The sequence below is a fragment of the Tursiops truncatus genome, chromosome 10 (genome assembly GCF_011762595.2).
Source record: "Tursiops truncatus isolate mTurTru1 chromosome 10, mTurTru1.mat.Y, whole genome shotgun sequence".
In the NCBI taxonomy this organism is placed as follows: Eukaryota; Metazoa; Chordata; class Mammalia; order Artiodactyla; family Delphinidae; genus Tursiops; species Tursiops truncatus.
Window position 1 is genome coordinate 102595289 of NC_047043.1, and position 14189 is coordinate 102609477.

At 58.4% G+C, this 14189-nt stretch overlaps 1 protein-coding gene across 1 annotated transcript in view; it reads right to left on the bottom strand.

Annotated features, from left to right (window-relative positions):
- Positions 1-14189, bottom strand: part of ALDH1L1 (aldehyde dehydrogenase 1 family member L1) — a 99113-nt gene that overhangs the window by 13824 nt on the left and 71100 nt on the right. Inside the window, exons 10-16 of the mRNA XM_073787801.1 lie at positions 13106-13253; positions 11714-11833; positions 10550-10677; positions 7359-7509; positions 6313-6383; positions 2148-2253; positions 1077-1164 (exon numbers count right to left, since the gene is read on the bottom strand). Coding sequence (XP_073643902.1) covers positions 1077-1164; positions 2148-2253; positions 6313-6383; positions 7359-7509; positions 10550-10677; positions 11714-11833; positions 13106-13253 — 812 coding nt within the window. The remainder of the gene's footprint in view (positions 1-1076; positions 1165-2147; positions 2254-6312; positions 6384-7358; positions 7510-10549; positions 10678-11713; positions 11834-13105; positions 13254-14189) is intronic.

Here is a 14189-nt window from a genome sequence, read left to right on the forward strand (position 1 = left end):
GCGCTCTAGAGCCGGTGAAGCCACAACTACTGAAGCCTGTGCGCCTAGAGCCTGTGCTCTGCAACAAGAGAAGCCACCACAATGAGAAGCCCGCGCACTGCAACGAAGAGTAGCCCCCACTTACAGCAACTAGAGAAAGCCCGTGGGCAGCAACGAAGACCCAATGCAGCCAAAAATATATAAATAAATAAATTTATTTAAAAAAAACGAATAGCGAGAAAAAGAATGAAGAAGAGTTAAGAGAGCCTCATGGAAAAGTGGTACAGCAGTAACAACATCAATATACTCATAATGGAAGTGCCAGAAGGCATGCAGAAAGAGAAAACCGCAGAAAAAAGTATTAGAATGAATAATGGCTAGAAACTTCCCAAAGCTGATGAAAGACATTACTCTATGCATCCATGAAGCGGAATGAATTCCACATCAAATAACCACAAAGAGAACCACACCCAGATGTAGCATAGTAAAAATGCTGCAAAACAAGGACAGAGGAAACTTTGAAAGCAGCAAGAGAAAACTGACTTGTAAATAAGAGAACTATAAGATCAACAGATGACTCATCAGAGACAGCAGAGGCCAGAGGGCAGTGGGATGATACAATCAAAGTGCTGACATTCAGCAAAACTATCTTTCAAAAAATCAAGGCAAAATAAAACATTTCTGGATAAACAAAAAATTAGAAAATTTGTTGCTAGTAGACCCACCTATGAAAAATACTTAAGGAAAACAAGTGACCTGGATGGAAATTCACATCCATAGAAAAAAACAAAGGACACCAGTAAACGTGATTATATAATTATAAAAGACAGGGTAAATGCATATTTTCTTTCCTTTCTTAACTGATAATTCCCAGGTTGTGTAGTTTATTCCAGAGCACACACACGTACAGAAAATGGAAAACATCTGGGGAGGCATTTGAACGCTAAACCCTTCCACGTACAGCTCTCCCCGACCGCAGGGCAGCGTCCTCCACCTCCAGGCAGGCCTCCCCACCACTGCCCCGCCCACCAGGGCACACCACATAGCAGGCCCTGTTTTGACCAAATGCACCTCATGCCCCCGACCACGGCCCTTACCGGATCCTGGCAGGACGTTGATCACGCCCTTGGGAATGCCAGCCTTCAAGGTCAGCTCTGCAAACTTCAAGGCTGTGAGTGGGGTCACCTGAGGAGGCAGGACAGGAGGGAAGTGGGCTCCGCCGTCCCCTGCTGGCGGCCGTCCCCTGCTCTCGACACCCCACAAGCCAGCAGCCGCTCCTCTTCTGGAGGAAAAGGGGTAACTTTTCCTCGCCTGGTTCAGTGGTCCACACCCCACCCACTGCTGGGCCTCAAGCTGAGAGGTGCATCTGTGGGTGCTCAGACTTTGTGGGGGCTGGGTGAGTGGGGCCTTCCAGGGACAACTGCTTTGACCTCTCAGCATCCCATCACGCTAAAGGGGGAGGTTAAGGGTCACCTCAGGGGTTAGTAAGCAGATGTACGCAAATTACTGGGAAATTTGTTATGCACGTTAAAATGCCTGAGGAGTGCCTAACTCAGGGTAAATACTATAAACGAGTATTATTTTGCTGGTTTTTACTATGTTAATACTCTTGAGGCCAAATCGCCCCAGAGGAGCTGAGTGAGACCCCCTGGGCCCACCGCCCCAGCATCTGACCTTCAGCTCCTAACTAAACCCTCCAAAGTACAGATGAGGGTTTGAGGCTTGTGGGGTGACCTCACCGCAGGGCACCCTGCTCAGGCCCCTCAGCCTGCATGAGGGACCCCATCACACGGCTTCTCTGAGGGGGGCCTGGGTGGTGGGCACACAGAAGCTTCCCCAGGATGTCTGGGCCCTGAAGCACCAGCCTTAACAGCAGACACCCAGGGCTTGGAGCCCGGATCGTGGTGCCCGGGGCCGCACAAGGGGGCTGAGCTGGAGTCTGTGAAAGACCGCCGACCACTCACCAAGCAGCTACACGCACGCATGGCTAGCCTGACTCGGCCCCGTGGCCCAAACAACACCAGATCCGCCCAAGGCCGCCTCTGCCCCGTGCGCCGGCCCACAAAGGCCGCCCTCCCCCGCAGAGCCCTCCCCCTTGTCCGTCACCCCTCGCAGGTGCCACCCGCCCTCCAAGGCCTCAGGCCCCGCCAGGACGTGCCCGCACCCACCTGGGCAGGCTTGATCACCACTGTGTTCCCTGCAGCCAGGCAGGCGGCCATCTTCCAGGACAGCATCATCAAGGGGTAGTTCCAGGGGATGACAATGCCACAGACCCTGTGGGACGAGGGAAGCAGGCCTTCGTCTCTCCGCTCGGCCTGGGTCCCGCGTGGACCTGCCACTGCCGCCTCTCCACTCCAGGGCCAGGCTGCTGATGTGGCATCAATGGCCCTGCAGAGGGACCGCTGACACCTGCCTTCCCAGGCCCTGATGGGGCAGTATGTCCAGTCCGGCAGTAGCCCCTCTTCCCAGCAGGGTGTGATGGCAGGGGACAGTGCACAGCTTCTGATGGGACACAGTCTAGGGACACAGTTGGGTACGGGCAGCACCAGGAGATGGGGAGGTGACAGCAGGCAGCAGGCACAGGTGAAAACAGGCAGGGGCTGAGACACAGGGGTCACAGGGGTGGCGGGGGGGACGCGGGAGAGGTCAGGGGTCATATGTGTGGACCAGGAGGATGTGAGAGAGGGTCAAGGGTCCCACAGGTGGTTGTGGATGAGGGTCCTCCTGGGCATTAGGCCAGGGTCAGTGCCAAGGAGACAAGAAGGACGCAGTCAGTCTGGGGACCTGACGAAGCCTGCCTGCTATGCACTGAGAGATGGTGTCCAGGGTCAGTGCTTCCCCTTTGTCCCAGAGAAGCCTCTGGCTGGGCAGTGTCTCCATGGAGGGAGCCCCTACGTCCTAGGAGACATACTGATGACACCTGTGCTCCCAGGAGGCATGTGGCCCTGCCTCCTCCTGAGCCCGTAGAACTCGGTGATGGCAGCCCCTCCCTGTGAGTCAGTTAGATGAGCTTGTCCACACGGAGCCCCATGCAGACCACGTGACTGCTGCTTCATCATCGTCACTGCCGTCTTCTTCATCACCTTCACCATCGTCTTCATCACCATCATCTTCATCACCTCCATCATCTTCACCATCGTCTTCATCACCATCATCTTCATCTTCATCACCTCCATCATCTTCAACATCATTTTCATCACCATCATCTTCACCATCATCTTTATCACCATCTTCATCACCTCCATCACCTTCACCATCGTCTTCATCACCATCTTCACCATCATCTTCATCACCATCATCTTCATCACCTCCATCATCTTCACCATCATCTTCATCACCTCCATCATCTTCACCATCATCTTTATCACCATCTTCATCACCTCCATCACCTTCACCATCGTCTTCATCACCATCTTCACCATCATCTTCATCACCATCATCTTCATCACCTCCATCATCTTCACCATCATCTTCATCACCTCCATCATCTTCATCACCACCATCATCTTCACCATCATCTTCATCACCATCATCTTCATCACCTCCATCATCTTCACCATCATCTTCATCACCATCATCTTCATCACCTCCATCATCTTCACCATCATCTTCATCACCATCATCTTCATCACCTCCATCATCTTCACCATTGTCTTCATCACCATCATCTTCATCACCTCCATCATCTTCATCACCATCATCTTCATCACCTCCATCATCGTCACCATTGTCTTCATCACCATCATCTTCATCACCTCCATCATCTTCACCATCATCTTCATCACCATCTTTATCACCTCCATCATCTTCACCATCGTCTTCATCACCATCATCACCATCTTCACCGTCATCTTCATCACCATCATCTTCATCACCTCCATCATCTTCACCATCGTCTTCATCACCATCACCATATTCACCATCATCTTCATCACCATCGTCTTCATCACCTCCATCATCTTCACCATCGTCTTCATCACCATCATCTTCATCACCTCCATCATCTTCACCATCATCTTCATCACCATCATCTTCATCACCTCCATCATCTTCACCATTGTCTTCATCACCATCATCTTCATCACCTCCATCATCTTCATCACCATCATCTTCATCACCTCCATCATCGTCACCATTGTCTTCATCACCATCATCTTCATCACCTCCATCATCTTCACCATCATCTTCATCACCATCTTTATCACCTCCATCATCTTCACCATCGTCTTCATCACCATCATCACCATCTTCACCGTCATCTTCATCACCATCTTCATCACCTCCATCATCTTCACCATCGTCTTCATCACCATCACCATATTCACCATCATCTTCATCACCATCGTCTTCATCACCTCCATCATCTTCACCATCGTCTTCATCACCATCATCTTCATCACCTCCATCATCTTCACCATCATCTTCATCACCATCATCACCATCTTCACCGTCATCTTCTTCACCATCATTACCACGATCTTCATCACCATCTTCTTCACCATCGTCACCAGCATCTTCACTGTCAACATCTTAACCATCATCATATTCATCACCATCTTCTTCATTGTCATCATCTTCACCGCCATTACCACCATCCTCTTCATCGTCATCACCTCCATCATCATCAGAGAATGTTTCCCCAAACGATGACGGCTCAGCTGACCCAGCAGTGGGAAGAGCACACGCAGAGGCCAAGGGCATGACGGGTCACTGACGAGCCACAGGGTTCATGGGCCGGGAGAGCGGGAGTGCAGTGGGGCCTGGGGCCGGCACGGGGCCCCACACACCTTCCTGGGAGTGGTGGGGTGTGCTGAGGGGTTAGGAAAGCCGGTCCTCACCCCACATACACCCAGCACACCCAGAGGGACAAGGCAGTGGAGGGAGCAGGGTGAGAGCCCCCAGGGAAGCGGGAGAGGTCACCGAGGAGGAGGAGGCTGAGGCTCCGGAGAAGAAAACGCAGCACAGACTTCCTGCCCTCAAGACTGAATCATGCCCTCACATCCCGGTGCTGAGGACGTAACTCCAGTGCCCCAGGTGTCACCTGATTTGGAAACAGGGTCATCCCAGGTGTAATTAGTTAAGATGGAGTCTCCCCGGATTAGGGTGAGCGCCTAACCCCATGTGACCGCCGTCCTTATGAACCGAGAGCCCTGTGAAGACAGACCCGCAGAGGGAGAGGGCCGTGTGGGCGCGAGGGCAGAGCCCGGGAGCACCCAGGTGGCCTCCATCACCAGAAGCCAGTGGGGCAGCCTCAGAAGGAGCCAACTCTACCGACACGTAGCCTGGGACCCCCGGCCCCCAGACTGTGAGATGACCAAAGTCCGCAGCGCGAGTCTCGCAGGCTGTGGTGCTTGGTTACGAAGCCCTGACAAAGCCCCCCACCTGCCAGTACAGGGAAGGCCTCCCCACCAACTCGCCCGGCCAGCCAGGCACCCGGGCAGGGGCAGCGTCCTACTCAGTCCGACGGGATGGGCACCCTGTGCGGGGGCTGAGGCTCAGGGACCTTGCAGACTCACGTGACTGGCCCCTGGCCCCTGCACCTGAGGGGGCTCTGAGCAGGGTCCTGGCTCCACACTCCTGACGCCTCGGCTGGGCAGTTCTTTGCTGGGGGGGTGGTTCCTGCAGCCCCCGTGTCCTGACCCCATGCTTTCCCCCGGCACTGAGCCCCTCCCGGAGGCGTCTGCATCCACGTGCTGAGCCCTTAGCTCTGCCACATGCCGTCTCCTTGGGTGCCCGTCCCCGTCCTGCGTTAGCGAGTCCCCACACTGAGCCTCGCGGGAGAGACACCAGGTCTCAGCGGACACTGCCGGGTGGCCTCGGCCGAGGCAGGCCTTTGGACATCGGATGGTAAGATGGGGCCCCTCGCTGCGGGTTTAAAATCCCTCCCAAACCTAGTCTTTCCATGTTGACTGGACGTCTGTCCTCCTCCTTGTGCCGCGGGCTGGTCTCGCTGAGGGTTCTTGTCCCCGCTGCTGTGTAGGAATTCCTTGTCCTTAAGTACACCGGTCATTACACTCTTCAGATAAAATTTGGGGGCGTGCCCTCTCTTCCCCCCATGACCCTGACTGATGGAGGGTTACTATAGGGATTAAACACAATTATGGTCTCAAAGTCGTTAAATAGTGCCTGGCAGGGAACAGGGGCTGTGGAGGCGAAAGCTGTTTTCACCCTGAGGACAGGAATTTTCATTGGTTTTTCTCTTTATTGCATCTCCGGCCCTTGCCATGTCTGGGAGGTAGTGGCTGGCAAATAAACGGCTGTCTGATAAATACACAGAGAGGGGACATCTGAGCCCCCCGCGCAGTCCTAAAAAGTGCCCAGCGTGTGACTCACCCGATGGGCTCCTTCCGGGTCATGGTCAGGTTCCGGTTGGGTCTGGCCTGGTTGATGGGGATGGTGGCACCCTGGAAGAAGCAGCAGCATCACCGGGAGGGGCTCTGGCCCCTCACCCCTTCCCCTGTGGGCAGCCAGCCTGCGCCTGGGACCCAGGGAGGGACAGGGGCTGTGTCCCGATGCCCCCGCTTGTGCAGGACAGGACAGCTGAGGGGTCCAGAGCCGGGTGGAGCAGGCAGCCACAGGGGGTGAGGTGCTGAGCCTGGCCGAGTCCTCAGACAGGAAGCAGGTCCTGCACGGGGACGGCCTCCGGGGCAGGGAAGGGCCTGGAAGGGCCAGGGTGGGGGCCCGTTGCCTCTGGGGGCCTGTGATGCAGGGGCTACCGGGGAGCAGGCACCGGGCAGACCCCCTCCCTTGAGCTCACACCTGCACTCGGACGGGGCGAGCGCCCAGACCCAGCAGAGACACCGAGAACCCCGCGGCCGTGGGTCTCCCTGGAAGGGCTCAGCCACCACTGCCTGCGGCAGGAAAACCTCCAATAATGGCCCCCAAGTGAGGCCCTGAGCCCTGGGACCTGGTGAGCTGCCCGTACGATGACACAGTATGACAGAGTTGGCCTTAGGATGGGGAGATGGTGCAGGTGGGCCAAGCACAAGCACAGGAACCTCGGGGAGAGCAGGTGGCTCTCCTCTAGGCCTCTGGTTAGTGGCAGCAGAGAGTCAGAGGGGCGGGGTGCGGAGGGCTGGGCGAGGACCAGAGAGACGACTGCAGGAGCCCCGGCCGCAGCCCTGCCCCCTGGGCGCCACCGACACCCGGTCCTCCCCGGAAGCGCCAGCAAGGCCCAGCCCAGTGACACCCCGACAGCGACCCTTGAGACCCTGGCACAGAACCCAGCCCCGCCCGACCCGTTTCCCACCTGCAGAACCGGGAGCGGATAACCGGCGTTTTCTTAAGGCCACAAAGCTGTGGCAGGTTGTGGCGCGGCCTTCAGAGTGCTGTGCCGCCCTCGGGGGCCCTGCCGGCCCGGACGCCCGTGGGAGCCCCACCTGGATCTTGTCGCACCAGCCAGCGAAGTAGCGGAAGGTCTGGATGGACATGCCCACGTGGGTCTTCAGCGCCAGCGTGTAGACGGCCCCCGCGTCCAGGGCCTCGATGGTGGCTAGCTCCTCCTGCTGCTGCTCCAGGAGGTCGGCCAGCCTGAGCGGGGCGGGCAGGGCGCAGGGCTCAGGCCTGGCACGGCCTCGCCTGCCCTTTCGGGGCCCCTCCTCAGGAGCCGGGCGCCCTGCCAGCACCACCTCACTCAGGGGCCGGCCTCAGCGTCCTCATCTGTGACATGGGACGGCGGCGTGTCCTTGGCTGCAGGGGCGTGAGCATGGTGCCCCGTCCCCCTCCTCTCCTCTCTCTCTTCCTTCCTGGGATATCAATGGATCCACTGCTTCCTAATTACACCTCCTGCCTCTGCAAGAAGACGCCTTGTCCGGGGACAGCATGCTGGTGTCGAGCAGCAACCACTCCACGCGGCTGTACCGGGGATGAGGGACGGAGCATCTGCACAGCCTCCTCCAGGCTGAGCCCACGTCCAGCCGCCCTCAGTGGTCCCTGTGCCCCCGCCATCACACCCCACAGCGTCCTGCCAGCACCCTCCCGCTCCCGCCGCCCTTCAAACTCTCCGGCCGGCACAGACATGTGCCGGGACAGGCGTTCCAGACTGCCTGCCTCTCCCGCGAGCAGAGACAGCTGGCCTCCCTGACCTCCCGCTCCTGCTGGGTGCACGGCCCGCACACAGCGTGGGGCTGGCGAGTGGGACTGGGGACTGAGCAGAAGGGCCCATCGTCACCGCACAAACAGGGACTCACCAGGTCACTCTCCGGGTACGAGAGCAAAGGTAAGTCACATTTTGAGAAAAATTATAGACCAAACAGTGGAGATACCGTGTTGTTGGCGTTACAAGGACAAGGGTTCCATCAGCTACGAGGACAGAAGGCCAAAGACATAAATCCACATTAAAGTCAGCATGAGGTGGCCTGTGTGTGTCGGCCCCTAGGTTGTCACGTCTCCTGTCTTTTAAGGTGTTTGCAGCCTGAGACACCTTAGCTCAAAAGCCCGCCAGCGCCAACTTTTACACAGCCAGCTATTTTAAAATAGCCCAAATGTGCACATTTTTAGCCATTGACAAGTGGATGCGTCCCCCAGGAACCTCACCCGACAGCTGTCACCACTGGTGAGACAGGCTGTGCGGTTCCAGCCACGGGCCTTCCCAGTCCTCTGGTGCAGAGACCCTGGCGTGCGTGCTGCTGGGCAACTTTGCCCAGACACGGGAGCCCCTCTCAGGTCCCTCTCCCCCCGGGAGCGCCCCTGTTCCGCCACTACAGCCTCGGGGGACCTCCCGCTGTGGGGTGGTGCCCGATGAAGCCTGCGGTGTGTTGCTGGCTCTCGTGGCCACGTCTTCTTCCTTGGTCAACCCCCAATCCCTCCATCCGCCACACCTGTGCAAAATGCCATGTGCGTGTGATGTGACTGTGTCACGAGTCCCTAAGTAATTGTCACCTGAGCTGCTTGGGAGGCTGGGGGGCAGCTTGGGTGAGGGTGCCTTCTGCCTGCCAGAGCCTGGTCCCCGCACAGCACCAGGTCGGGGAAGAACGGGCAGGCAACGCTGGCCTCCTGAAGGTCTGCGGGGTGGGCACCAGGAGGGGCAGACGCTGAGGTGCCAGGCGGCTCAGACCCCCTTCCCCGGCCCCTGACCACGGCAGCCCGGGCCACCACCAGACTCTGGGCCATGGACTCAAGGAAGTGTGCGAGCACAGGGCAGCAGCTTTCCACGGATGCCCACCCGCTCTGCAGGGTGCATTCCGGCAGCTGGGTACGTGGCTCCCTGGCTCCTGGGGGTGTCTGGTGACTTTCTCTGACTCCCCCCTGGACCTTTCTGCCCAGCTTCTCCCGTAACTGCGTGGTGTCTTGCTCCTGTGATGCATCCACGGGGGTCCCACTTCCCTCCATGGACCAGGGAAATCCTGTCTCGCCCCTCTGCGGGGACTGGGAGGAGACTGGGTCACCAGGAGCTGTAGAGCCCTGAGGGGTCTGTCTACGCAGCTGCTCGGGGCACCTCCCCCAAGGTCCTTGTGGCCAGTGGGCTATTGCAACACGTGCCACCACAGGGCAGCAGAGGGTCTCGGGGGAGGGAGGCGGTCTGGCTCAGGGCAGTCCACCAGGGTCCCTGCTCTGCCAGATCTCTGGGGCCTCAGATCCCCAGCCAATGCCTTCCTACAACTGATGGCTCCTGAGATACGGCAGGCTGGGCACGCCCTTGCCCGCCCCAAAGCCACCATCTCCATTCTGTTTTGCAAACCACTCTGGCTGCCTGTGTGGCGGCTGCCCCGGCATTTCTGGCCTCCGGAGTAGAAACAAAAGGCCTTCGGACAGCAAGGCCACGGCGGGGGCCCTCCCGCCCGGCGACAAGCTGGGGACCGCAGCGCGACCTGGCCCCAGCCCGGCTCCGCAGGACCCAGAGAGAAAAATGGGTTCCTGAGGCCGGCTCAGCAGGCTCCCCGACACGGCTCGGTTCACCCGCCAGCAGCCCCCTTCTGGAAACACCACCCCGCCTCCTGGGGCACCTGATCCTCCCCAGTGGGACCGCCTGGCTCGAGGAGGGCGGGCAGCAGCTCTCCTCCGCGCCTCACCCCACCAGGGTCATGAGCCGGAGCGTCCCAACCCTTCCCTGGACTTCCGACTGGGCCGAGGGTTTAGCAGAAGGGGAACGCGAGAGAGGAGATTCTGGCAGCGTGAGCCAGGCAGGGCCAGGACGGCCCGCGCCGCCCCGCCCCGCCCCGCCCCCCAGCTCCTTGAGCCCCGCCCCTCCCCCCGACCCGGCTCCTGGGAGCCCCGCCCCCCCGGCTCCCCCCCGGCTCCCCCGCGCCCCCCCCTTGGCTCCTGGGAGCCCCGCCCGTCAAGCAAGCAGTGCCCTCTGGGCCGGCCCAAGAGCAGCTATTAGCCTGCGGTGGTGGTGGCGGTGCCTCGTCTCCGCCCACACTGTTCCCTCCACCCGGGCACCTCCCCCAGGCCCCCGCCTGGGACAGTCCCTCCTGCCTCTCAAGCTACTTCCTCTGAGAAGCCTCCCCTGGGCCTCAGGCCGTGGTCACACTGCCCTTCCGGGACCGCGTCCTCACGGGAGGACGCGAGCGCCAGCCGCCGCCTGAGAGGAAGGCCCGGGACAGGAAGGTGGGTGCGGGCGAGGTCCCACCTGTACAGGAGGCGGCCCCGGTCCCGCGCGCTGATCTTCCCCCACAGCCCGTGCTCAAAGGCGTCCTTCGCAGCAGCCACGGCCTTGTCCACGTCGCTGACCTGGGCCAGGGACACCTGGCAGATGACCTGCGGTGGAGTGGAGCCCTGAAGCCCTGCCTGGCCACCTGGGCGGCCGCGGAGGCGGAGGTCGGCGGACAGGAGGGCATGGGCAGGGTCTGCACGACGAGGGGAGATGGGGCCTGCAGAAAGGGCCGTGTTCCTACGTCCCGAGGGCCTTCCCTCTACTCTCCCACTGATCCGAAACAGGGTGACAGACTCAGGCTGCAGCCAGAAGGCCGAGGGTCAGCTCAGCGTTTGCAAACCGAGAGCAGAGACCCATAGATTTAGTGAGGTGCAGGCGGGAGGTTTACTCCTGAAGGGACATAAACCGGCCCAACGCCCCTGCATTCCATGTCCCGAGGCCGCCCACCTCCCGACAGCACAGGCCCCCATACCTCCCGCCATGTGGATGGGGTGGGAGGGCGGAGGCCAGCGCCTCCTTGCTGGTCACCACAGGTAGGCTGTGCCCTCCCTGCCCACGGCCCCGGCGCCAGGCATCCACACAGCCTCCTGCCCGGCCTTCCCAAAACTGGCCCCGAGGCTGTGGTGGCAGCACCTGACTTTCCTGCCTGAGGGCACCTGTCTGGGTCCACACAACCTGCCCATCACTTTCTTAAACTCCCCTCAGAGGACCATTCTGAGGCCCTGTCCTCTGCGGTGCGTGTCTGTAGGAAGGTGTGTGTGAGCGTGCACGAAAGTGACAGCGCCACACGTGTGCACTGAGCAGGACAGCTACAGCCAGGGCATCTTGACAAACCCGGGATGCGAGGCGGGCCTCCCGACGCTGGGGTTGTTCTTGAGGTGTGGAGGGGAGGGAATGGCCTCCGTTTCCTCCTTGGGAGGGCTTAACTCTGCTGCAGCCCCTCCAGAGTCCTCCCGCGTCCCCATCACCCTCCCCACCGCATCTCCCTCTACGCCATTCCTATAGGAAGGGCTGGAGGCTGACTGCAGTGTTTTCTCGCCCCAGCAGAGGCCCCCAGCCGGGACCCAGAGGCCCCCAGACTGGGGAGGGGGAGTAGATGGGAGAGGGGGCATCGGGGGCCTGTGCGGGGCCTGCACTCACACTTCCGTCTGTCGGGTTGATGGTCTCATAGGTCTTGGCGCCCTCGGCGTCCACAAACGCGCCTCCGATGAAGAGCTGGTGGGGCATTCGGAGGGTCAGCTTGTTCACGGTCTTTTCCACCTGGGGACGAAGGGCCACAGGCCGGAGCTGCAGTGTGGATTCTTCGCGAAGGGGCATCCTTGATGGGCACGACCCCACCAGAGACACAGGGACCACTCACCTTGCCCCCCCCCCCCCAATACACAAGCAAGGGCCCGGGCTACTCGGTCTCCTTATCGGATCCAGCCCTGCTGCCCAGGGAGCGGTCGTGTGGGCAGCTGAGTGATAAGCAGAGATGGAGGGCCAGACTCCGCAGCTGGACTGCCTGGCTGGAGCCCCGGCTCTGCCACTGACCTTGGGCTGGTTGCGTGGCCTCCGCACACAGGAAGCGCCAGTGGGCAGACAGCACTTGCGGCCCCCAGACATGATGCGGCCCCCGCTCACTGCCCCTCGGGCCTGCAATCCCACGATGAACGCGGAGCCTCTGGGATGCCGCCCCTCCTTCCGCAGTCATTTGTCCACAGCCCTAAGGCCAGCCTGGTGTCCACCCTGGTCACCCATACTTTCTTCATCAGCCCTTGTTCCAAAGCACCAGCCAGACAAACTATCACAAAGCTAATTCCCATAGGAGTTGGTAGTCTACCGAGATACCCCAGGGATGGTTTTTCCACAGTTTCTTTAAAAATTACATTTGCAGTTAGTTACTTCCTCATACTTCATATATACAAGTTGAATGTAGAGGATCATTTGTTTTCCTTATTGGGAGAACATTCCCAATCCCTTTCTCGCTCTCTCTCTCTCTCTCTCTCTTTTGTTTCAACCAACGGAATTTCACACAGCTGACTGGTTGCACAGGTGATGGAAGGGCTGAGAAGCCATGAGTCAAGCCAGAGGCTGACACCAGCAGGAAGCCGCTGCCCTTGCTGGGAGGTGGTGGAGCCAGGACTAGGGGTGAGAGGCACCCGGGGTCCAGGGTGAGCTGGCAGGGCTGGAAGCCACGCCAGGAAACCCACCAAAGGAGAAAGGGGGTGGAGAGAGAAGAACACTGTAAGAGTCTCTCCTTAATACCCTGTCTCCTGTCTTGGGACCAAACCTGTCCCCTATACTGAGTCTTGGACAACAATTTCCTCTGTTGAGTTTGTCCTACCGCCTGGCATCTTTAGGCTATTTGGAATTACCAAGGGAAGCTTGGGTCACTAAAGCTTCTGGACATCCAGGCTTCCCCCAAGTGTCACTGTGGATCCACAGGTATGGGTGCCTGAGGGGTGTGCAGGCCGGGCCCATGTGGTGGGCCCAGGACTCACGTGGTCGATGACACCCAGGCCGGGCCCGCATGGGGGGCCCAGGACTCACGTGGTCGATGACGCACTTGCTCTCCTTGTTGTCCCCTCGCATCTTTCTCACTAACAGCTGTATGAAGTCCCCGAAGGTGGTTGCCATGTAGATGTCTTCATTTTCTAACTCCAGGCCGTCACACAGCTCCTTCACTTCCTCAACCAGTCTGGAGGGAAGATGGAAAAGCGAGGGCCTGGAGGAGGCCTGGCAGACCTGCCCGGTTCTAGTGGCAGAGGTGGTGGCTCATCTCAGCTCCCGAGGTGTGGGTGTCAGTCTACAGTTAGGGTTAAAAGCCCAGTCTGTGGATTCAGAGGCTCTGGTTTCAAGTTCTGGCTCCAGCACTTATGAATTTGTGACCTTGGGCAAGTGACCAATTGCTCTGAGCCTAGTTCCTTTGCCTGTAAAATTGGACCAGTCATGGCTCCTCTACTATTTCCTGATGAGTAAATGAGACAATCCACGTGGTAAAAATTAATAGAAGATTAATAATAATCACTGAAAGACAGTGTGAAAAGAATGAAAACACAAGCCACAGATTGGGAGAAAATATTTCCAAATCACATACCTGATCAAAGACTTGGCTTCAGAATATGTAAATAATTCTTAAAATCAATTCTAAGAAAAAAATCCAAGTGAAAATAGGCAAAAGATTGACCAGATGCTTTACCAAGGCAGAAATATGGATGGCAAATAAGCATATGAAAAGGTGCTCCACATCACTCGTCAACAGGAAATGCGAACCAACCACAACGAGATTGGGCTCCGTACTTACCAGCATATCTGAACTTAAAACCACTGGTTCAGACCAACCAGTGGTGAGGCTGCAGAGCACCTGAACCCCGCCCCCTGCTGGCGGGATTGGAAAACGGTACTTTGGCAGCCACGTTGCAAGCACTTTGGCAGTTCCCTAAAAATTAAACATATACTTCCCAACGCTTCTAGGTATTTACCGAAGAGGAATAAAAGCCCCTTTCTAGACACAAAACGACAGAGCAAGAAGCTCCAAAAATCCGTCCCTCCACCTCAACAACTATTGGACAGGCAGGAATTGTCTGAACCAAACGCTTCGGAATTCTCGAGTCTCGGCGACACCTGCAGCTTC